This window comes from Pipistrellus hanaki (genome assembly GCF_964339955.1).
Source record: "Pipistrellus hanaki genome assembly, chromosome: 3".
NCBI classification, from domain to species: domain Eukaryota; kingdom Metazoa; phylum Chordata; class Mammalia; order Chiroptera; family Vespertilionidae; genus Pipistrellus; species Pipistrellus hanaki.
The window spans coordinates 134,883,222-134,906,335 of record NC_140505.1 but is presented as its reverse complement, the minus strand read 5'-3'; the positions used below and the strand labels follow the sequence as shown (position 1 = coordinate 134,906,335).

The window sequence follows — 23,114 nt, the reverse complement described above, 5'->3', positions numbered from 1 at the left end:
CGGGGCGTCGGGGCTGCCGCCGCAGGTGCCAGCGGCTCTGGGCCTGGTCCTGCACCGGGTGCCCCTCGGGCCGCGCGGCCCGGAGTGGCGGCATCTCCCCGGCCCGATCCGGACGGCGGTGGCCTGGCAGGAAGCCTGAGTGGGATGCGGCTGACGCGGAAGCGGCTGTGCTCGTTTCTCATCGCCCTGTACTGCCTCTTCTCCCTGTACGCCGCCTACCACGTCTTTTTCGGGCGCCGCCGCCGGGCACCGGCCGCGTCTTCGCGGGGCCTCCGGAAGGGGGCGGCCCCGGCGCGGGAGGGGCGCGGCCGAGGTAGGACCCGGAGCGGCGGCCTCAGTCCCGGCCGCGCGCCCGGACGCGGGGTCCCGGGGCGGAGGGGGCCGGGCGGAGCCACGCCCCAAGGCCGGTCCCGCTCCGGGTCTAGCCCGGGGCCCCGCCTGCGCTTTTGCTCCTGCTTCGCCGGCCCCGGGCGCGGGATGGGGGGGGGAGGGGGTGCACCAAGACCTCAGTCCCGCCGGAATCCCACATGCTGCTCCCCATCGCCACCCTCAAAGCCCACAGGCCCGCTCACCTTTAAAACTTGTCTTAAATGTCCAAGACGCGGTCACAGTGTTGCCGGGAATGCCGCTGGGCTCAATGCATCTATTTCCACGTTGAAACCGGGAGCCTTCCCGAAGGCCAGGGCGGCGATTCCGGAAGGCCAGGGCGCTTTCCCTCCAAATCCTGGTCCCTGGCCTGTAGGGTGACCTATACCAGGATCAGACAGACATTCATCTCGCCTCTTTTTTTTTTTTTTTTCTCGGAATTTTGCACAAGAGTATGTAAAAGTGTTGGACACTTTATTCGAAGTCAAATTTTTATGGATAGGCTACGTATAGACAATCAAGAGTTGCAAGAGTTATAACTTGTAACTTGATACATAGTGCCCACTTACTTTAGAAGGTTTTTGTTTGGGAGTGATAATTTTGTGTGTTGGGGTTCAATTTTATCTCTAAGATCTTTCATCATAAAGGATTGATAGAAATTAGATTCTAATTCCTTTTTGTAATGTGTATGTTTAACCAGTTCAAATTTAGTTCGCCTCCTTGAAAAGCTGAAGTTAGGATGAAATTAGAACTCGCTAACATCTAATTTGAATGGCTTGAATTTAGCTACAACTCCAGCTCTGCCTTACTAATATAAACACTGCTACTGTTTTTAAAACACAGAACCATCTACTTTGGGAAGTGAAGAATGGAATCCTTGGGAAGAAGATGAAAAAAATGAGCAACAACACAGATTTAAAACTAGTCTCCAAATATTAAATAAATCCATGAAAGAGAAAACAGACTTCCAAGTACAAATCTGGGGCAAAGCTGCCATTGGTAAGTTAATGTGTACAACCAAGATATGTAAAAAGCATCAGAAAATGTACCTTATTAATATTAAATTTAATTCATTTTAATGCATTTATAGTTTATTTTTTCATTTGTTCAAGGTATGATGCATTTTTTCAGGTTTTTCCCCCCAATATTTTATTTCTCCTGATAGGCAATATCTGTGTAAATACACTCATTCTATTGTTGGTCTTTAGTTGAGCACAGGTTGATTTGTAGATACAAAGAATGGGTCATGTAAACATTATTTTAGTTAAGTGCCTGTTTCAACTGAATTTTATGATTCTATGTTTACTTTTTTTAATATATTTTTTTATTGATTTTCCACAGAGAGGAAGGGAGAGGGATGGAGAGCTAGAAACATCAATGAGAGAGAAACATCAATCAGCTGCCTCTTGCACACCCCCTACCAGGGATGTGCCCACAACCAATGTACATGTCCTTGACCGAAATCAAACCTGGGACCCCGAAATCAAACCTGGGACCTTCCAGTCCGCAGACCGACGCTCTATCCACTGAGCCAAACCGGTTTTGGTATGATTCTATGTTTATTGATACTTACAAGTTGTGGCTACTGCCCTTGATGGCCAAACAAGTTTGGGAAACATTGAACTAAACAAAGTTAAACCAGGTTCTTTTTTTATTTCTCAGAGCCTTTCATAGGCCAACATTCATTGTCAGTGTCCAAGACAGGGATATAGTGTGCAGCTGATTAACCTTGATTGCCCACAAAAGCATTTTCCTCTGAGTACCAGGAGAGCCTAGCATTCCAAGTTATATATTATGCTCAATTAGAGAATGGAACCCTCAATTCTTAGAAGCGTCAGAAAGAATTTGGTGATTTAAAAGGGGCTTTATTTGGCCTGTAAACATGAGTTGGAATTATATGTACAGTAAGGTAAATGGATAGAGAGTGCCAGATGAGAGGAAAGTAAACGGGGGACAGAGCCTGCCCCATGTTGTTTCATAAATTTATTCACACTTGCATGTAAATATACATGCAAGATTACTACTGATCTTTAAATTTCAGATACCAAGAACCAGCCCTCCAATCATCAAGTTCTAACAATTTTTTTCTTTATAAAATCTCTACTATTAATTTTTTCTTTTAAATTACCATTTTCTCATTCTAACTTTTAGTTAAATCTACATCTTAACAAGTTTTTATATTTCCAGACTTTTCATTTTGCATCTAATAAGCACAAAGTAGCAGATGTGTTTTATCAAATTTTACTTTCATTAACCTATTCCCCAGGCATAGTAATAGCATATCAGTGATAGACATTCCCATTTAAAAAGGGAGAAAATGGTAGTAATATTGAGTCACTGGTCCAAACAATATTGAAATTCAACCAAGAAAACTCCATTAGTTTCAAGGCCTGGGAATAATCTGTGGCTCAAGCTTTGCTTCTGGCCCTTCAGCTCTGGCTTTGAAGTCATTCTTCCTTTTTCATGAAGGTTAGCAAGTGTTTTCAGATCAGTAGTTTTACAGTCTGTTTCTTGAAGAAGGAATTTGGAAGTCCAGCCGCCTCCTTTCATTTCAACTTCTCTGAGTCTCTTTTAGTCTAAGCTGCCAGTGTTTCTGCTGATATAACATTTTCCAGAACCTTGTGGGTCTCCTGTGTATGTCATGAGGACTTGCTGCGTTAGAGAAGAGCTTCTCCACAGCCCTCCTGGACAGCCCCATCTCCATTTCTGGCTTCTGCTAAGATTACTGAAGGAGATTCATAAAGTATGCATACAATATCTTCAAAGAGCTCTCTGCATGACTAAATAGGATGATCTTTTATATTCTGAGGCTCTAGCCTAAAGATACCAAGTCATATCCTTGGCCTTCTCTCAAAAGCATGCTTTCCTGACAGTGAATCTCCTAAATTTTCACCTCTTTTGCAATCTGCGTAAGTTGAGAATTTCCTAAATCATCCAGTCCTGGTTCATTTTTACTTAACAGTTTTTCCCTCAATCTCTCTTTCTCATGTTTTATTATAATCAATAAGAAGAAACTGGGCCACAGCATCAACATTTTGCTTAGAAATCTCTTCAGCTAAATATCCACATTTATTGTTTACAAGTTCTGCTTTCCACATAACTGCAGGACACAACTCAGCTAAGCTTCCTGCTGCTTGCTATATGTAATGTGCCACTTGACAAAGAGATACATTCTGAGAAATGCCATTAAGTTATTTCATCCGTGTGTAAACATCATAGAGTATACTTACCCAAACCTAGATGGTATATCCTACTACTGTAAATAGATGTGCTATACTTTTCTATGACTAGCAGCACAGTAAGTTTGTTTACACCAGCATCACCACAAATTCACGAGTAATGCATTGTACTGTGACTTGATGACATTGCTAGGCATAGGAATTTTTTTTTAAATATATTGATTGATTTTTTACAGAGAGGGAGAGAGAGGGATAGATAGTTAGAAACATGGATGAGAGAGAAGCATCGATCAGCTGCCTCCTGCACACCCTCTACTGGGGATGTGCCTGCAACCAAGGTACATGCCCTTGACTGGAATCGAACCTGGGACCTTTCAATCCGCAAGCTGACACTCTATCCACTGAGCCAAACCGGTTTCAGCAGGCATAGGAATTTTTTAGCTCCATTATAATCTTACAAGAGGCCTGGTACATGAATTCGTGCATGGGTGGGGTCCCTCGGCCTGGCTGGTATCAGGGCTGTCTAGCCCAGTCCCAATCTGTGCCAATTGGGGCCAGCCAGTCAGGAAGAAGGGCCACAGAAGATTGGCCAACCCCAGGAAGTTGGCTGTGGGAGCACACTGAGTATCAAGGGGAAGTTCCTCTGTTGAGTATCTGCCCCCTGGTGGTCAGTGCACGTCATAGTGAACCAGTTGTTCAGTCTTTCTGTCACTTAGGCTTTTACTAGGTGTACTGGTTAATAATGTGGATTTTTTTCAATAGATGGAGTCACACGTATGTTAATATGTGTGCGACTTGATATGTATGCTGTTATGTTGTATTGATAGCAAGTTTCAAAACTTCAAATGTCAAATTTGTGTTAATATCATAGATATTTTACATTTAAAAATGTAGAATTTCGTGCCAAAAAAGTATTTGCAGGAAGTTATAATTCATTACTTTATTTTGAAGAAAAGTGCTGCTGAGTGCTTTGAGGAGCTTATGGTGAACATGCTCCATCTCAAGATACTTATGAATGCTGGTTTAAATGCTTTAAAAGTGATGATTTCTGCCAGGTATGGTTTGGCTCAGAGGATAGAGTGTCGGCCTGCAGACTGAAAGATCTTGGGTTTGATTCCGGTCAAGGGCATGTGCCTTGGTTGCAGGCACATCTCCAGTAGGAGGTGTGCAAGAGGCAGCTGATTGATGATTCTCTCTCATCGATGTTTCTAACTCTCTATCCCTCTCTCTTCCTCTCTGTAAAAAATCAATAAAATATATATATATTTTTTTAAAGTGATGATTTCTAAGTGAAAGACAAAGAACATCCAGGTCAACAAAAAGTTTGAAGACCAACAGTTACAAATTATTGGATGAAGATGCGTGTCAAACTCAAAAACAACTTGCAGAAAATTAAACTTTGTTCAGCAAACAATTTCCAATAGTTTACAGGCAATGGGAAAGATTTTAAAGGCAGGAAAATGGGTGCCACATCAACTGACAAAAGACAAATGGAAAACCGAAAAATCATCAGTAAAATGTTGCTTCAACAGTACAAAAAAAAGGTGGGTTTTTTTGCATTGAATTGTGACTGGCGATGAAAAGTGGATTTATTTTGAGAATCTCAAATGCAGAAAATCATGGGTTGATCCAGGTCAACCATCAACATCGACTGCAAGACCAAATCGCTTTGGAAGAAGACAATGCTCTGCGTTTGGTGGAATCAGGAAGGTGTGGTGTATTACGAGCTTCTAAAGAAACCATTAATACTGATCACTACCGACAACAAGTAATCAATTTGAACCATGCTTTGATCGTGAAATGACCAGAAAGTTCCAGAAGACACAGCAAAGTAACTTTGCTTCATGTTGACGCACCATCACACACTTCAAAATCAGTTAAAAACATGTTAAAAGATCTTGCTTGGCAAATATTAACCCACCCACTGTATTCACCAGACCTTGCTCCTTCAGATTACCACTTGTTCTGATCAATGGCACACGCACTTTCTGAGCAGCACTTCAAAACATATGAAGAAGTGAAAAATTGGGTCTATGAATGGTTTGCCTCAAAACAAGAAAAGTTCCATTGGAGCCATATCCACAAATTACCTGAAAGATGGGGAAATGTGTAGTTGGCAATGGACATTACTTTGAATAAAACACTTCTGATGTTTCTCTTGAAATTATCGTTTTTTCTTTGATTACAAAATCCACATTATTAACCGGTACACATAGTATATACACTGAGTGGCCAGATTATTCTCATCTCTGAACATATAATAATCTGGCCATTCAGTGTATATCCTATATAATAAAAGGCTAATATGCAAATTGTTCCCTTGACCAGGAGTGCGACCAGTAGGCAGGCCAGCCAATCACCCATGTCCCCTCCCCCTGGCCAGGCTGGCCGGACCCCACCCATGCACGAATTCATGCTCTACACACACGCGCGCACACACACACACACACACACACACACACACACACACTGAGTGGCCAGATTATTATGCATTCAGAGATCTTAATAATCTGACCACTCAGTGTATATATAATATATCGGGTCTAGTAATAATTAATGTCGTTTTTAAACATTCGTTTAAAATCTTGCTTGGCGTTGACTTGTATTGACATAACCTTCAAACATGTGGTATCTACAGAACGTGTGAAGTGCAATTAACAAGTTTTGCTTGAAAAAGTTTGTGTTTGGTTTGTTTTTTGTTGCAAAACTAGGGCTAAGAAGATGGCGGATGAAGAGCATATTCGGCACTGCATGCTTTACGAGTTCCAATTAGGAAGAAAAGCAAGTGAGGCTGCAAAAAACATCTGTAGTGCTCTTGGTCAAGATGCAGTTAGCGCCAGAAAATGCCAGCGTTGGTTTGAGAAATTTCGCGAGGGAAATTTTTCGTTAGATGACAAGAGTGGTCGAGGCCGTGTGTCCAATTTTGATCAAGAAGCTCTTCAAGCTCTTTTGGTGCAAAATCCTCAAATTACCCAACAAGAGCTTGCGACAACTTTAAATTGTTCACAAAAAACAATTTCCAATCAATTGCGTGCACTTGGCAAAGTTCAAAAGTTTGGAAAATGGGTTCCTCATGAGTTGACCGACAACAACCGTAATCAAAGAGTCACAATTTGCAGTTCGTTCCTCTCTCGTCAAAACCGTTTGCCGTTTTTAGAGCAAATTGTTACCGGAGATGAAGAATGGGTGCTGTATGTTAATTTGAAAAGGCGGCCTCAATCGTTGGACAAAAATGAGGCTCCGCAGCCCACGCCAAAACCTGACTTGCATGCGAAAAAAGTGATGTGTGTTTGGTGGAATTTTAAAGGAATTCTTCATTATGAACTTTTACCATCTAACCAAACCATTACAAGTGCAGTGTATAGTGCCCAATTGGAAAGGTTAGCCCAAGCTTTAAGAGAAAAAGAACCCGCGCTGATTAATCGGAAGGGCGTAATTCTTCACCACGATAACGCACGACCGCATACTGCAAGAATCACTGCTGAAAAACTGCGCCAGTTGGAATGGGAAGTTCTCCCTCAACCTGCATATTCTCCTGATATTGCCCCTTCCGATTACCATTTGTTTCGTTCTTTGCAAAACTTTCTTCTTGGAAAAAAATTTAATAATGAAGAATGCCTCAAAAATGCATTGACCAAATTTTTTGCATCAAAATCACAAGAATTTTACAACAGAGGGATTAAAATGCTTCCTGAGCGTTGGGCACAAGTAGTAGAAAACAACGGCAACTATATTGTTGATTAAATTTTGTTGTATTGTTTAAATAAATTCTATTTAAAAAAGTATTAGAAAACGACATTAATTATTACTAGACCTAATAGATGGGACCACCATCCAATATGCAGTCCATCATTGACAGAAATGTTGTTATGGGGAGTATGATTATATAACAAATGGTTGTCTACTTTTCTATATTTTAATAACATGTTACTCATTTCCTGAACCCCACCAACAGCACTTTCAATGTACATATTTCTACCAACAGTCTGCTTATGATTTAGGTATCCCCTAAGATGATAGGTTTTTTCCTACAATGCTCCCAACTTTTTCTGAGTTCTCGCTAGCAGAGTCAGTAACATCCATATTTCTGCCTACCATTTGTTCAAGGCAATTTAATCTAGGTTTTTTTAAAATCATACTCCTCAAAATTCTTTTAGCTTCTTTCCATTACCTAATTCCAAAGCCTCTTCCAGAATTTTAAATATGTGTTACATTATACTCCATTTACAGGTACTCATCCTATATAATAAAGATGTAATATGCAAATTGACCATGTGGTCACAAGATGGTCACCACAAGATGACTGGCAGGGAAGGGCAGTTGTGGGCAATCAGGCCAGCAGGGTAGGGCAATTGGGGGCGACCAGACCAGCAGGGGAGGGCAGCTGGGGGTGCCTAGGCTTGCAGGGGAGGGCAATAAGGGTGACTGGGCCAGCAGGGGAGGGCAGTTAGGGAGGCGGGGACCAGGCCTACAGGGGAGGGCAGTTGGGAGCGACCAGGCCAGCAGGGGAGGGAAGTTGGGGGCAACCATGACAGCAGGGGAGGGCAGTTGGGGAAGACTGGGCTGGCAGGGGAGGGTAGTTAGAGGCAATTGAGCTGGTAGGAGAGCAGTTAGGCATCAATCAGGCTGGCAGGGAGGTGGTTAGGGGGTGAACATACTGGCAGGCAGAAGCAGTTAGGGGCAATCAGGCAGTCAGGCAGGTGAGCGGTCGGGAGCCAGTAGTCCCAAATTGTGAGAGGGATGTCCGAGGGGTCCCAGATTAGAGAGGGTGCAGGCTGGACTGAGGGATACCCCCACCCAATCCAGTGCCTGAATTTCATGCACCAGGCCTCTAGTAATATATAACTACATAATCTCTAGTTTCCTATAGCTGCTATGACCTATTACCAAAAATCTATTTTCCTAATCAAATAATATAGAAGAGCAGAACTTATTCGTATTCCACATACCAGAGTAGATCAGACAGTAAATGGTTTTGTTTATGTAATTACTAGGTTTGTATCTCTGGGAGCATATTTTTGAAGGCATACTTAATCCTACTGATGTGACCGCTCAATGGAGAGAAGGAAATTCAATTGTAGGAAGAACACATTACAGGTATTAATTTTACAAAATTAACCTTTGCTTGTTTGCCATATTATGTTTTATGTAAATACTAGAAGAAAAATAAGAGGAAACTATATTATAGAAAATATTTCCATTTCAACTTGTTAAGAATAGAGAAATCTCACCCAACCAGTGTGGCTCAGTGGTTGACCATCGACCTATGAACTTCACTGAAAATACTAAAAATGTTTTTACTTTCAATAAAATCAATGTATTGTTAAGACATTTTCGAGCTTTTATTTTTATAAAACTTTTAATTTTAACTGCATGTTTTGTAAAGATTTTTAATAGACAAGATTTAATTTAGAAAAATTTTGATAATTTTATCATATGAAAGAATGCTATTTTCTATTAGATAATTGCTTTTTATTGCAATAAAAAATAATTATTATTTTAAAATGCTTATTTCCTGTAAAAATGATATTATTAGGAGAAAATTTTTAACCAAAGATTCTGTTTTCTATTAGGATTCCATTTCTTAGAAAAATCAAGAGGAAAAATCTCATTTCTAATTGAATTTTCAGTGCATTCTTTTTTATTTTATATACACTTGGAAAGCAGTTTAATTGCATGAATCTTTTCAAAGTAATCATTCTTGAAAAGTAAATAGGTTTTTGTTTTTTAATATATTTTTATTGATTGCAGAGAGGAAGGAAGATCTATAATACACGATCTGTATATTGCATAGAGGTAGAAACATCAGTGATGAGAGAGAATCATTTTTTGGCTGCCTCCTGCACTCCTCCTCCTGGGGATCAAGCCTGCAACCCAGACACATACCTTTGACTGGAATTGAACCTAGGACCTTTCAGTCCAAAGGCCAATACTCTATCCACTGAGCCAAACCAGCTAGGGATGTAAACAGGTTTTTCATATCATCATTGGTAATGATTGTTTTTCTTTTCATCTTCTGGCTTTTATTGATCTAATCCCATTTAAGAGTTTATTATATATATATAGTCCTAAATTTACAATAGCTGAATTTGGGTGTTTGAAAGTAAATTAGTATTATATTATGCATGTAAATCAAATATTTGTTATTTTAAAAAGTAAATGTGTTATCAGTATTAGTGTAATAGTTCTGCCCATAATATACAGAATTTTCAGAAAAAGTCTTAAAAAAATTCTTAGAAAAGTTATTATATACTGTTACTATAATGATAGCAAAGGATTTGAGCAAACAGCATTAATTCCCAAAAGAAAATCTACCCTTCTGAAATTTTTACCTGACATTTTATATTATGATCAAATAGCAATGCTATTTTCTCTTAGGATTTAAAAAAACCATGTATCCGCCGAAACCGGTTTGGCTCAGTGGATAGAGCGTCGGCCTGCGGACTGAAGGGTCCCAGGTTCAATTCCGGTCAAGGGCATGTACCTTGGTTGCGGGCCCATCCACAGTAGGGGGTGTGCAAGAGGCAGCTGATCGATGACTCTCTCTCATTGATGTTTCTAACTCTCTATCCCTCTCTCTTCTTCTCTGTAAAAAATCAATAAAATATATTTTAAAAAAAGAAAAGAAAACCATGTATTCAAAGAAGTTCACTACTGTGGCAGATTTTTAAAAACAAGTTATTCAAATTTTAGGCTCATTAAAAGTAGTATACCTAATTTATCCAGAATTAATAATTTTTTTTTCTTTTTTATTAAATTTATTGATGTGATGTTGGCTAATAAGATTATGTAGCTTTCAAATACACATTTCTATAATACATGATCTGTATATTGCATAGTGTGCCCACCATCCAGAGTCAAATCATCTTCTGTCACCATACATTTGACCCCCATTATTCTTTACTACGTACACCCTTCCCTCTGTTACCACCATATGTTGTCTGTGTCTGAGTTTTTGTTTGTTTTTCTTGTTTGTTCATTTGTAGCTTTCAGTTTATATCCCACATATGAGTGAAATCATATGGTTTTTAAGTTTTTTGGTCTGGTTTATTTTGCTAAATTCATAAACTTTTATGAAATTGCAAGTTTTGAGTTGAGTTAAGCTGCAGGGGTTATATATTAAATGTTTCAACACTTTCATCCTTATTTGACCAAACATGCATCTGAAGTAATGGGTCACCTTGAAGAAATAAATGGAAAGCGTTTCTAACTACTATCAGGTTACTTGTAAATATCTGTAATATAGTTTGTTTAAATAAATCTTTTCATTTACAAAGAGTTTATGTCATTTACTTTTAGCTTCACAACAATTCCGAGGCAGAAGTACAAAGGATATCATTAGTGTTCCAGGGTTGATCAGGCTCATGAATGCCGGTTCTTACCACTTCATAGGCCCCAAAAATGTAGTCCAGGATACCAGGCAACTCAGAATGGACTAGAACTGCCAGTCCACATGCTTGTATTGATGTGACCAGCACATTCTTTCCATATAGGCAAGCTACAGTTGATACCCAATTAAATATGAAATCGAGATATGGGATTTAACAACGGGCAGTACTTCTGTTATTGGGGAATTGGGGTACCGCCTTCCCCACTGGATGCTGGAGGTGGAGTCCTTACGATATCTCAAGAAAAAGAATTTTCTGAGACTCGCACAGGAAGATGAGTGATTTTTATTTGCGTGGAATTGCATTACTGGGTTTCCAAAGACCCATTTTCCTTTGTTCCGTCATAGAAGATGTGCAGCTGGGGTTTCAGTGGAGCTAAAAGCAAAGCCAGTGGCCAGAGTTCCCATTCCATGTTGCAGCCGGGTCCACTTCAGCATCAGGCTACATACAGTTCATTAGTCCATTGTATGTGAGGCTCCACAAAGCCATGGGCCATGTGGGCGAGTGGAGGAAGCATCAATCAAGAGCACAAAGGAACCAAGAGAGAGAACTTCCTTCAGGGAATTAAGCACCCCAGATCTTATCCTGCTTGCAGTGGCCACACCCACTCTGGCCAATGACCTCTGTTCCCAGGTGTAAGCATCTCTGGTAGTCCCCGAGCATTACTGGGCATGTATCAATTCTTCCCTTTGCTGGACCCCTGGGAAGTGTAAAGTTGTAGCCTCATGACGAAGCTGCCAAAATGACATCCCTATAATATTTGGCCTTCCCTTTGCTCCTTTCTCATAACTAATAGCTAGACTAATTACAGTGGTGTCACTTCCAAACTGTGTGTTTCAGAAGGAAATAAGTGACTCATTATTCACCAATGAGTAAGTAACATAGTCTGTCTCAACATATGAATACATAAATACGTTTGAGGCACACTGAACTTCTGAGTCAGCCTCATGGAGCTCTCACCTCTGGGCAGTGGAGCCGTGTGATTGAGTTGTAGTAAGTACATAGACTTTGCAGCCAAAATATCTCAGCTCAAATTCCAGTTTACTTATTATTAGCTATCTGACATTGGGCAGGTTTCTTCTCTCTGTGCCTGGATTTCTTTAAGTTTAAAATAAGGCAAATAGTAATTTCTACTTCACTAGATTGCGTTGAACATTAAATGCATTAAAAGATGTATAGTTGCCCCAGCCGGTTTGGCTCAGTAGATAGAGCATCAGCCTGTGGACTGTCCCAGGTTTGACTCCAATCAAGGGCACATGCCTGGGTTGTGGGCTCAATCCCCAGTAGGGGGCGTGCAAGAGGCAGCTGATCAATGATTCTCTCTGGTCGTTTCTGTCTCTCTCTCCTCCTATCCTCTCTGAAATCAATAAAAAATATATAATTAAAAAAAAAAGATGTATGGTCTCTGGCACATAATAATCACTATAGAAGTCTTGTTTTTAAAAAATATTTAAATAGATTCTGCAACATCTCCCTTTCAGTTCTACTTTTTCTGTGCTTCCATTACTGTCTACTGTTTCTCCATCATGTACCTCCCCACAAATACCTTATTAATATATTCTTTATATTAATATTTTCAAGTAGGTTGCAAGCTAGCCTGGAATCTATTCTGTCTCTTGAAGGAACTTTGCCTGTCTCTACTCATATCCATCACATGTTGATTTATGGTTTGAAATCTTCAGGCAACTTTAGTTTTAATTTTTAAGGTGGAATCTTATTTCTGCTCATCATGGACTTTGCTTATCCCCAAAAGACTCCCTTCCAAATCCTGTAATTTCCATGTGCAGACATTATTATAATATATATAGAAATTTCTATTCATTTGATAAGACAAAAGCCAGATGTTAACTCATTATCAATATTCAATTCTAATATTTTCAATAAGCATCTGTCACTTATAAAAAAAAGTTGAATTTATTTCCAAAGATCATGATAGAATAAAATATGTCTGATCCTATTTTTTTTAGAATTTCCAGATATTGCTACTGTAAGAAGGCTTGAGCAAGCTCAGTACCCATCACAGTGAGTGCAACATTCAACTTGTAGATTTTATATAAAATGATTTAAAATTTCTGGTTGTTCTCTTTTTCCTTTGTGTCTTGTTTTGTTGTTATAGCTTCATCACTGGTCCAGCTGTAGTTCCGGGGTACTTCTCCGTTGATGTGAATAATGTGGTACTCATTTTAAATGGAAGAGAAAAAGCAAAGGTCTTTTTTGCCACCCAGTGGTTACTTTATGTACAAAATTTAGTACAAACTCAAAAACTCCATCATGTTGCTGTTGTTTTGCTTGGAAATGAACATTGTAACAATGACTGGATCAACCAGTTCCTCAAAAGGAATGGAGGCTTTGTGGAGCTGCTTTTCCTCATATATGACAGCCCCTGGGTTAATGACATGGATGTTTTCCAGTGGCCTTTAGGAGTAGCAACGTAAGTACAGAATATTAGGCATGTTTCTAGGCTTTAAGACCTGAATTTCAGAACCAAGGCGATTGTGTTTTAGATTTGCAATAAATGTAGTTCTTTTAAGATCATTGAGGCCAGATACAAGTTTTCCATGGGAAAAAATATGGTTTGATCTCCTGCTTCAACAACGATAATGATGTTTTTAGAGTATTTTCACCTTTTATGAGGGAGGCAGATGAATTACATTTTTGCGTTTCAAAATCACAAGGCATGGGATGAATTTTTAAGTTTTCAACAGTTCCTTAAAGAAAGGTTAGCAGAGGGTGGCAGACAAGCAGACCCTCTTAAAGCCATTATTGTAGAATCTCTATAATTACTAGTTAAAAAACAACACAGCACTACTTTTCTTTAAAGGCAATATTAAATCAGGAGCACACTGTACCTTTGGGCTTGGAAGCATTATAATATGCTCAGATCTGCCACTGAGATTGGTTGAATTTGCACATGTTTCTATTAAAAAGAATTAATTAATAACTAAGGTTTCTCACTATGTCATATATAAACTCTTTAACATGGAAAACTTGTCCAACCTGAGCCAGAAGGTCACAGTTCGATTCCTGGTCAGGACACATGGGCAGGTTGTTGGGTTGATCCCCAGTAGGGGGCGTGCAGGAAGCAGTCAATCAGTTATTCTCTCTCATCATTGTTTCTATCCCTCTCTCCCTCTCTCTTCCTCTCTCTGAAATCAACTAAAAACAAAACAAAACACGTGAAAACACTTTTTATCTTTATGTTAATAGAGGGTTTTGTTTTTAATTAAAAGTTAAGTTTGCTTTAAGATGAGTTGCTTCTGTACATAAACTTCTCCATGACAGGGATTTTCTCTCCCTCTTTCTCTCCCTCTCTCTCTCTTTTTTTTTTTTTTTTTTTTTTATTACTTTATCTACAGAACCTAAAATAGTGCCTGCACAAAGTAGGCACTTAGTAAATCATTGCTGAATGGGTGAATTATGAAAAAGTTCACTAACATGATGTCTGAATCAAATATTTATTGTACAAGATGTGGCCTTAGACTGCTGCCTAGTTGGCTATATGAATATTTCCAGAGCAGCACATTAATAAGGCAGAATCCCTAGCCTACCACTATAGTATTCTGATTCAGTAGATTTGGTGTAGGATCAGACAAAAAGGTTATATTAAGTACTGTATTTTTCGGACCATAAGACGCACCGGACCATAAGACGCACCAGTTTTTAGAGAAGGGAAATGAAGAAAAAAAGATTCTGAAACAAATAGTGTCCTAAAATATTTTATGTGTATTAAAACCCAACATCACAGTCATAAACACATGTAATCAACCCTGTAAAGTAAACAGCAGCATTTAGAACCATTTTAGAGCCGGGCAAGCACACAGAGACCACACAGAGCCGGGCAAGTAAAAAAACTTTTTTTTTACAGTATATGTGTAGGCTAATATTTGGACCATAAGACGCAGGGACTTTTCCCCCCCACTTCTGGGGGGAAAAAAGTGCGTCTTATGGTCCGAAAAATACGGTACTAGAGGCCCGGTGTACAAAATTCGTGCACAGGGATAGGATGTGTCCCTCAGCCCAGCCTGCACCCTCTCCAATAGGGGACCCCTCGAGTGATGTCGGACTAAATGGGCAGTCTGACATCCCTCTCACAATCCAGGACTGCTGGCTCCCAATCCTTCACCTGCCTGCCTTCCTGATTGCCCCTAACCACTTCTGCCTGCCAGCCTGATCACCCCCTAACCACTCCCCTGCCAGCCTGATTGACACCTAACCGCTCCCCTGCCAGCCTGATCACCCTTAACTGTCCTCCCCTGCTTGCCTGGTGACCCCTTACTGCCCTCCCTTGCCATCCCTTAACCGCCCTCCCTTGCCAGCCTGGTTGCCCCTAACTGCCCTCCCCTGTCAGCCTGGTCACCCCCAACTGTCCTCCGATGCAGGCCTGGTCACCCCCAACTACCCTCCTCTGCAGGCCTGCCCCCCCCCCCCAAATGCCCTCCCCTGCAGGCCTGATTGCCCACAACTGCCCTCCCCCACTGGCCATCTTGTGGTGGCCATCTTGTGTCCACATGGGGGTGGCCATCTTTGACTACCTGGGGGCAGCGATCTTGTGTTTTGGAGTGATAGTCAATTTGCATATTACCTCTTTATTATATAGGATAGCCAAGGGATAGATCTGAAAAATATATCCCTTGAGTAGAGCCTATATTTATAAAATGTTTTGAAGCCAAAAAAATATAATACTTTTTCACAGTAGTGCTACCTAACTTATTAATACAGAATGGGATGGAATCTCTGTAATTCTGATAATATTGAACTAGGCCAGTAGTTCTGTTTTAAATCAGTGATTCTCAACCAGAGGCAGTTTTACCCGCTACCCCCTACCCCAGGAGACATTTGGCAATGTCTGGAAACCTTTTTGGTTGTTACAAGAGAGGGAAGAGAGGTGATACTGACATCTGGTGAACAGAGAGAAGCCAGGGATGTACCCTATAATGTAGAAGACAGCTTCCGCGACAAGTAAGTGTCTGGCCCCGAATGGCAGAAATGCTGAGGTTGGGAAACCTGTTGTAGACTGTTATATAAAGCTTTGCTCTTACGTGAAGGTTGTATTTCAGGCACACAGTTTGATTTCTGTTACTTCCAAATGCCCATAAAATAGGCCAGTTGCATTAGGTCTCTCCTGTATGGCGCACAAGTTTTTTTTGTGTGTTTTTTGTTTTGTTTTGTTTTGTTTTTAATCTACTTTTGCTTTTGAAATGGGAGCTCTTTGCTCTAGCTTTTGAAATGGGAGCTCTTTGCTCTAGCAATATGTATTCTATCACCTGGCTAAAGCACTCGTTAAATCATGATCATTATGAATATGAAAGATTATTTATAATTATAAGGTCTTGAATTCAACCTGCCTTACAGCTATAGATGTGTAATAGAAGTTGAAGAATATATTGCCAAAACCAGTTTGGCTCAGTAGTAGAGCGTCGGTCTGCGGACTGAAAGGTCCCAGGTTCGATTATGGTCAGGGGCATGTACATTGGTTGCGGGCACATCCCCGGTAGGGGGTGTGCAAGAGGCAGCTGGTCGGGGTTTCTCTCTCATCGACGTTTCTAGCTCTCTATCTCTCTCCCTTCTTCTTTGTAAAAAATCAATAATATATATATATATATATATATATATATATATATATATATATATATATATTCTTTAAGAAAAAGAAGTTGAAGAATATAAAAAACAAAGCCCTTTGACCCACAGTCTCTATTGCAATTTTGTAAAAGTGTCATTGTGAAAATCTTTTTTTTTTTTAAGTCAGTAGATTTAAGGACTTTTCAAAAGTAAGCATGGAAAATAACAATGTGGGTTCAGAAAGGCATTCTAAATCTCTTCTTTCTATATCATCATGCTAAGATGTTGGGTTATGGGAATTGTGCCAATTCTGTTGTCATATATTGTTAACTCACGTGTACTTGTTTTTATAGGTACAGGAATTTCCCTGTGGTGGAGGCAAGTTGGTCAATGCTATATAATGAAAGGCCCTACTTATGTAATTTCCTAGGAACTATTTATGCAAATTCATCCAGACAAGCACTCATGAGCATTTTGAAACAAGGTGGAATTGATAAGCTCTGTTGGGTCTCAGTAAGAGAACAGTAAGTTCTGTGTTTACTTGATTCATTCATGTTGTTCTCCTGTCTGAGATTTGCTTTATGTGGCAGCATAGGTTTCCAAAGAGACACAAAGATACAGGGTTAACTCCACTTCTATTTGTCTTCCCCATGGAGATAGATTGGTAATTGAAGCTGTGAAGAACTTGGGTTGTACACATTTAAAACAGGGAGTATCAGGGCGAATCTCCTATAGCTATAGTTCACCTTGAAGAAGAACACTAGTAGCTGTCATATGCAATAACAGTTGTTTGGGTTTCCTCAGTCATATTTGTTAGGCAGACTTGACACAAATTGTTTAGGGAATGTGCCATAAGGCCTCAGGTCATCCCTGAGGAGTTCTGCAGACCAGCTCAGTGTTCCATTATGGGCCTGGAGCACTCCTCCCGCCTCAGGAACCTGACAGCACCCAAGGACAGAGCCTACTTACTGTTCTTCAGATCCCCAGATCTAACACAGGGCCCTGCATAGAGTAGGCCAGGATAAAGGGGCAGTGGATGGATGGATGCACACATTGATTTAATAGGGTTGACTTTCTTTCATTGTTTTACCTGGTAATTATGAAACAGATGTTCATGGAGTGAAAGAAGAAATTTTGGAATTACTCTTTTTTTTTTCCCCGATATTTTTATTTTATTTATTTTTTTTATTATTTTTTTAATAAGTTTTTATTGTTCATATTATTACAAATGTTCCTTTTTTCCCCCCCACCATTGCTCTCCTCCACCAGGTTCCCACCCCACCCTCTGCCCTTTCCCCACTCCCCATTGTCCTCATCCATAGGTGCATGCCCCCCTCTCCTCTTTTCCCCAAGAATCGTCAGTTCACTCCCCTTCCATACCTCTGATTCTATTATATTCAACAGTTACTATTGTTCATCAGATTTTTTTTTTTTAATTTCCTTGGTTTTTAGATTCACTTGTTGATAGTTACGTATTTGTTGTTCATAATTTTTATCTTTGTTTACTTTCTCTTCTGAAAGAACCCCCTTCAGCAATTCATATAATTCTGGTTTGGTGTTGATGAACTCCTTTAGCTTTTTTTTATTAGTGAAGCTCTTTATCTGACCTTCGATTCTGAGTGATAGCTTTGCTGGATAGATTATCTTTGGCTGTAGGTTCTTACTATTCATCACCTTGAGTATTTCTTGCCATTCCCTTCTGGCCTGCATGGTTTCTGTTGAGAAGTCAGCTGACAATCGTATAGGTGCTCCTTTATAGGTAACTACCTTCTTTGCTCTTGCTTCTTTTAATATTCTCTCTTTGTCTTTTGCTCTTGGAAATTTAATTATGATGTGTCTTGGTGTGGTCCTCTTTGGATTCCTTTTGTTTGGAGTTCTGTGCGCTTCCTGGACTTGTAAGTCTAATTCTTTCACCAGGTGGGGGAAGTTTTCTGTCACTATTTCTTTCAGTATGTTTTCGATATCTTGCTCTCTCTCATCTTCTGGGACCCCCATAATTCTGATGTTGGTTCGCTTGAAGTTGTCCCAGAGGTTTCTTACATTATCTTCAACTTTTTGGATTCTCTTGCCTTCTAGCTTCTGTGGAGGAGTGTCTTCTGGCTCTTTATGTTCCAAATCTTTGACTTGATTCTTGCGATCTTCCCTTCTGTTTTTAGGACTCTGTATAATATTTTTTATTTCAGACAATGTATTCTTTATTTCTTGTTGATCCCTTATCATTTCTTGATGACTCCTTATTAATTCTAGTTGATCTCTTTTCATATCCTCATAGGTCTTATCCATCTTTTCTAGGAAATTCTTGAAAAACCTTATAAGCGTAGATTTGAACTCTATATCCAGACGCTTTTTGTCCTCCATTTCTTTCGTTTGTGATCTATTTCGTTGTTGCATTTCACAGTTACAGATGGGACGGGGTTTCAGGGTGGAGCCTGCAGCTTTGGCTTCCGTCAGCCCCGCCCTATGCGGGTCCTTCAGTGCTCGCTGCTGGCGCCTCTGAGAGAAAGGTGCCCTCGATTTTCGCCTGCTGCCAAACAGTCTATGTTCTCCCACAATGAGCCCGGTATTGGGGTTCAGTTCAGTTGGAAGTGGAGTTGGAGGTGGCGTACAGAGCAGTCTGGAGCCCCAGTCTCCTTCCCGTCAGGGCAATCCCACTGCACAGCCGACCGTCCCTTCTCTGCGCGCAGTGTGCGAGCCTCCGGGACCTCCTTTCGCCGCTCCCCGGGGTTCCGCCTTACAGCCGGCTCCCTATGGCTGAGCTTGAGTCCCCGGGGTCTGGTCTAGAACTGGGGTTCAGAGCAGTCGGGGGCCCAGCACAGTCGGAGTTTTATCTCCTTTCCGCTAGGGAACGCCCGCCAGGCACTCCGTCTCCCCCTCCTCTCTGGCTCCGTCCTCTCCGCGCGCTGCGTCTCTGTACCTTGGGCTTTTCCAGCTCCTCCGCGCCTCCTTCTGGTTTTCTCCTTGCTTCTCGCTGTAGAATTTCCAGTCAGTCAACCTTCCTGTAGTTCTGGGCAATGTCCGTTTTATATTTTAGTTGTATTTTATTGAAATTGTTGTGTGCGGCTGCGGCTAGGTGTTCACCTGGGCGCAGCCATCTTGGATCCCCTGGAATTACTCGTTTTGTTTGTAAAAGATCAAATGGAGTTTTGCGTGTGTGAAGCAGTCAGTAGAGAATGAATGTCCTTCTAAAGCTAGAAATGCATTCATTGTAGCAGATACTCTCTTCTAGAAAGCATAACTCCTAATCCCATTATTTGTATAACCATAATATATCCATTCAGTCAACAAGCATTTATTAAGCAACTGCTATGTGCCAAAAGCTGTTTTAGCCACGAACAAAATAGTCACAGGTGCCCTCTTAGGACTTAGATGCTTTTTGGAGGGCACAAGTCAGTAAAATATATTATAGATGAGAAATGCCATGTTTAAAAAAAAAAAAAAAAAGTTGAGCAGAGAAGCGATATATAGAGAATGACTGATCAGGAGTGGGGAATTTACTGGTGTAGAGTGGCCAAAGAAAGAAAGCACTAGCTAGAAGGTTACATTTAAGCTCAGCCATGAAGAAGGTACAGGATGAGCCTCGTGTCTATTTGGTAAAAGAGTAGTTCAGGCCGAGGGAGGGCAAATGTGAGGGCCTAAGGAGGAGCCATGCTTACCATGGTTGAGAACAAGGGACTGTGTGCCTGGAATGGAATGAGTGAGGGCAGTGTAAAATGGCTAAAGTTTTTGGTGGGAATAAAATTATTCTTGTAATTCTCATACCATTGGGCCAGGAGGTCAAGACGGTGTCGTCCTTGCTTCCCATTGCTGCTTCCAGACCCTTCTCCCCTTTCCCTTCTTAAAACCTCCAATTTTGAATCTCACGCCAGCAGACAAAACCATCCATTATGTTAACTCTTGGAAGTCATATAATAAACCTTCGGGTTTATCTCCTTAATTCTTTGAAGAGTTTAGTTCCTGCCACACTCTCTCTGACGTTACTCCAGTCTCACTTTTGGTGACTCCCACATCTACATGGATGGTCCTTCCATCACCTTGGTCTTACAGTTCTTTTACCTCCTCTCTTCCATGATCTGGTCTCCACGTGACCTCAGCTGTTCACTATCAAGGTCTTTTCCTAGAACTTATTCTGCACATACTGCTGCTTCTCCATGATCTCAGGTTCCAGCATCTCTCTCCATAACCACCATTTCCTGTCAGGCCAGCTCATTCTCTGTAATAATCTCCTGCACTTTAGCTGGGACTTACAACCCATGATTCCTACTCCCTTTTCGTTGTCCTTTGCTCACCTCATACCTTTACTTGCTTCTTTACCCCACTTAAATGTCATAGTCAATCATGGTTAGATATTGACTATGATTGTTCTGCACCAAACCTATATCCATGCAACCAAACACTTAGAGGAAGCTGCCAATCAATCTCACTTTTAATATATGCCCTTGACCCTCAAGTGTCCAACAATCATCCATTTCCCTTGTCTCTGTATTCTTCCACTCTCCGAGAGGACGTTTCTTAACTTGTTCTCTCTTCCAAACCAAACTACCTTATGACGACATTGCTCATTTTACTGAGAACATAGGAACAGTCAGGAGAGAACATCTAGCTTTTGAACTGGCCTCTCAGCTTCTACCCTTGCCTCTGGATAGTCTGTTTTTAATACAACAGCCAGATTAATTCTGACACAGCACAGGTCAGGTCAGTCACCCCTCTGATCCATACCTGTAAGATAGGATTCTCTGACCTCATCCTTCCCCCATAGCCACTCTGCTTCAGGCTTCCTTGGGTTCATTGGACATACACACACACTATCTCATGGCCTTTACACTTTCTTTGCACTCTGTTCCCCCAGATATTTGCATGTTTTGTTCTTTCACTTCCAGCTCCATGCTCAGGTGCCCCTGTAATGAGACATGCCCCTGATTACCTATTTAAAATTGCATCACTGCCCCCTCAGAAATTTCTCCCTCACTCTGCTTCATTTTTCCTCACAGCATTTAACACTTTCTAAGTAGTTTACTGACTTTGCATGGTTGCTATCTGTCTCTATCACTAGATCTAGATGATAAGCTCCAAGGGGCAGGAATTAGGAGGGTGAGAGAGACGACCTTGGCAGAAAATATTGGCTGAATTAACATCCATTCAGAAATTTTATGATGACCACTGGATTTTAAAAATGTGTAGCTGTAAACATTTCAAATTCTTAAATATTTTCAAGGAATATATTGGGTAAGATTTTCTTTATCTGTTCTGCCTGTCATCTCTATAATAGTTTGCCATTGCCTATAACTGACATTAAAAGGTCAAATCACCCAGTTGGTGTGGATCAGTGAATCTAGAGGTCACTGGTTCTGTTCTAGAACAGGGCACATGCCCTGGTTTCAGGCTCGATCCCCAGTAGGGGTATGCAGGGGGCAGCCTATTGATGTTTTTCTCTCATCGTTGTTTCTATTTCTCTATCCTTCTCCCTTCCTCTCTCTATTAAAATCAATAAAAACTTTTTTTTAAGTAAAACCTTTCCCCCCAACCCCCACAAAAGATATGCTTAGTAAAGTGAAAACTACCGCTGTTTTTCTGATTTTCCAGGTGGCAGCCTCAGGAAACAAATGAAAGCCTTAAGAATTATCAAGAAGCTTTGCTTCAGAGCGACCTCACTCTGTGCCCAGTAGGGGTAAACACAGAATGTTATAGGATATATGAGGCTTGCTCCTATGGCTCCGTTCCTGTGGTGGAAGATGTCATGACAGCTGGCAGCTGTGGAAATACATCTGTTTCCCAGAATGCTCCTCTGCAGTTACTCAAGTCCATGGGCGCTCCCTTTATCTTTATTAAGAACTGGAAGGAACTTCCTGCTGTTCTAGAAAAAGAGAAAATTATGACTTTACAAGAAAAAATTCAAAGAAGAAAAATGTTACTTCACTGGTATCAACACTTCAAAACAGAGCTAAAAACGAAATTTACTAATATTTTAGAAAGTTCATTTTTAATGAACAATAAAGGTTAACTATTAATTATCTTTTTGAGCCAAGATCTGATTTTTAAATGATTTCTGACATTGTGAGTGTGTGTGTGTGTGACTTTGTTTATAAATGTTCTTCAAGGTGCCCTTGTAGACCCTAGATTATGTCTGTCACGCTTGATCAAGTGCTCCCTTGCTGGGCCACTCCTGAAAATGAAGCTGAAATGTTCTTCAGCTCGCTTTTATAAAGATGAATGACTCAGTATTTATTAACTCTTCTCACCCATTAAACCCACTCTAGGGGAGCAGCATTGTGAAGTGGAAACACTGGGCTTTGGAGTCAGACAACCTGAGTTAAAACCTTGCCTCTGCACCTATCAGGGGACCTCGAGGAAGCCACCTAACTGCTCTGTGACTTGGTTTCTTTTGATGTAAAATGGAGATAATGGTACCTTGTAGAGTAAGTTGTAAATATGAAATGAAATAATATATGAAGGACCCAATATATGCAGTGAACTCTAAATAAACAGTAGTTTCTGATTCCTTTTTTATTCCTTACTATAATAGTTGGGGTTAAATTTAAACATCGCATGCTCTTCTACATATTTGGGAGTAATCGTATGTCGTGTTGGAAATGTCTGTGGGCAGATCTTGTGGAGTTAGACT

General features: G+C 40.6%; 1 protein-coding gene across 4 annotated transcripts; it reads left to right on the top strand.

Moving 5' to 3' along the window:
* On the top strand, positions 1-22,505 carry RXYLT1 (ribitol xylosyltransferase 1). Of its 4 annotated transcripts, XM_084877607.1 has the most exons (6): positions 7-313; positions 1,210-1,365; positions 8,540-8,642; positions 13,050-13,364; positions 16,849-17,019; positions 22,076-22,505. In XM_084877607.1, the coding sequence occupies exons 1-6, from the start codon at positions 145-147 to the stop codon at positions 22,491-22,493; spliced, it is 1,332 nt and encodes a 443-aa protein (XP_084733733.1). In that variant the 5' UTR covers positions 7-144; the 3' UTR covers positions 22,494-22,505. The 4 variants fall into 4 exon arrangements, with proteins under 4 accessions (XP_084733732.1, XP_084733733.1, XP_084733734.1 ...); XM_084877606.1 differs by lacking the exon at positions 13,050-13,364 and having other exon boundaries at positions 1-313; XM_084877608.1 differs by lacking the exon at positions 8,540-8,642.
* The last annotated feature ends 609 nt before the right edge of the window (positions 22,506-23,114 follow it).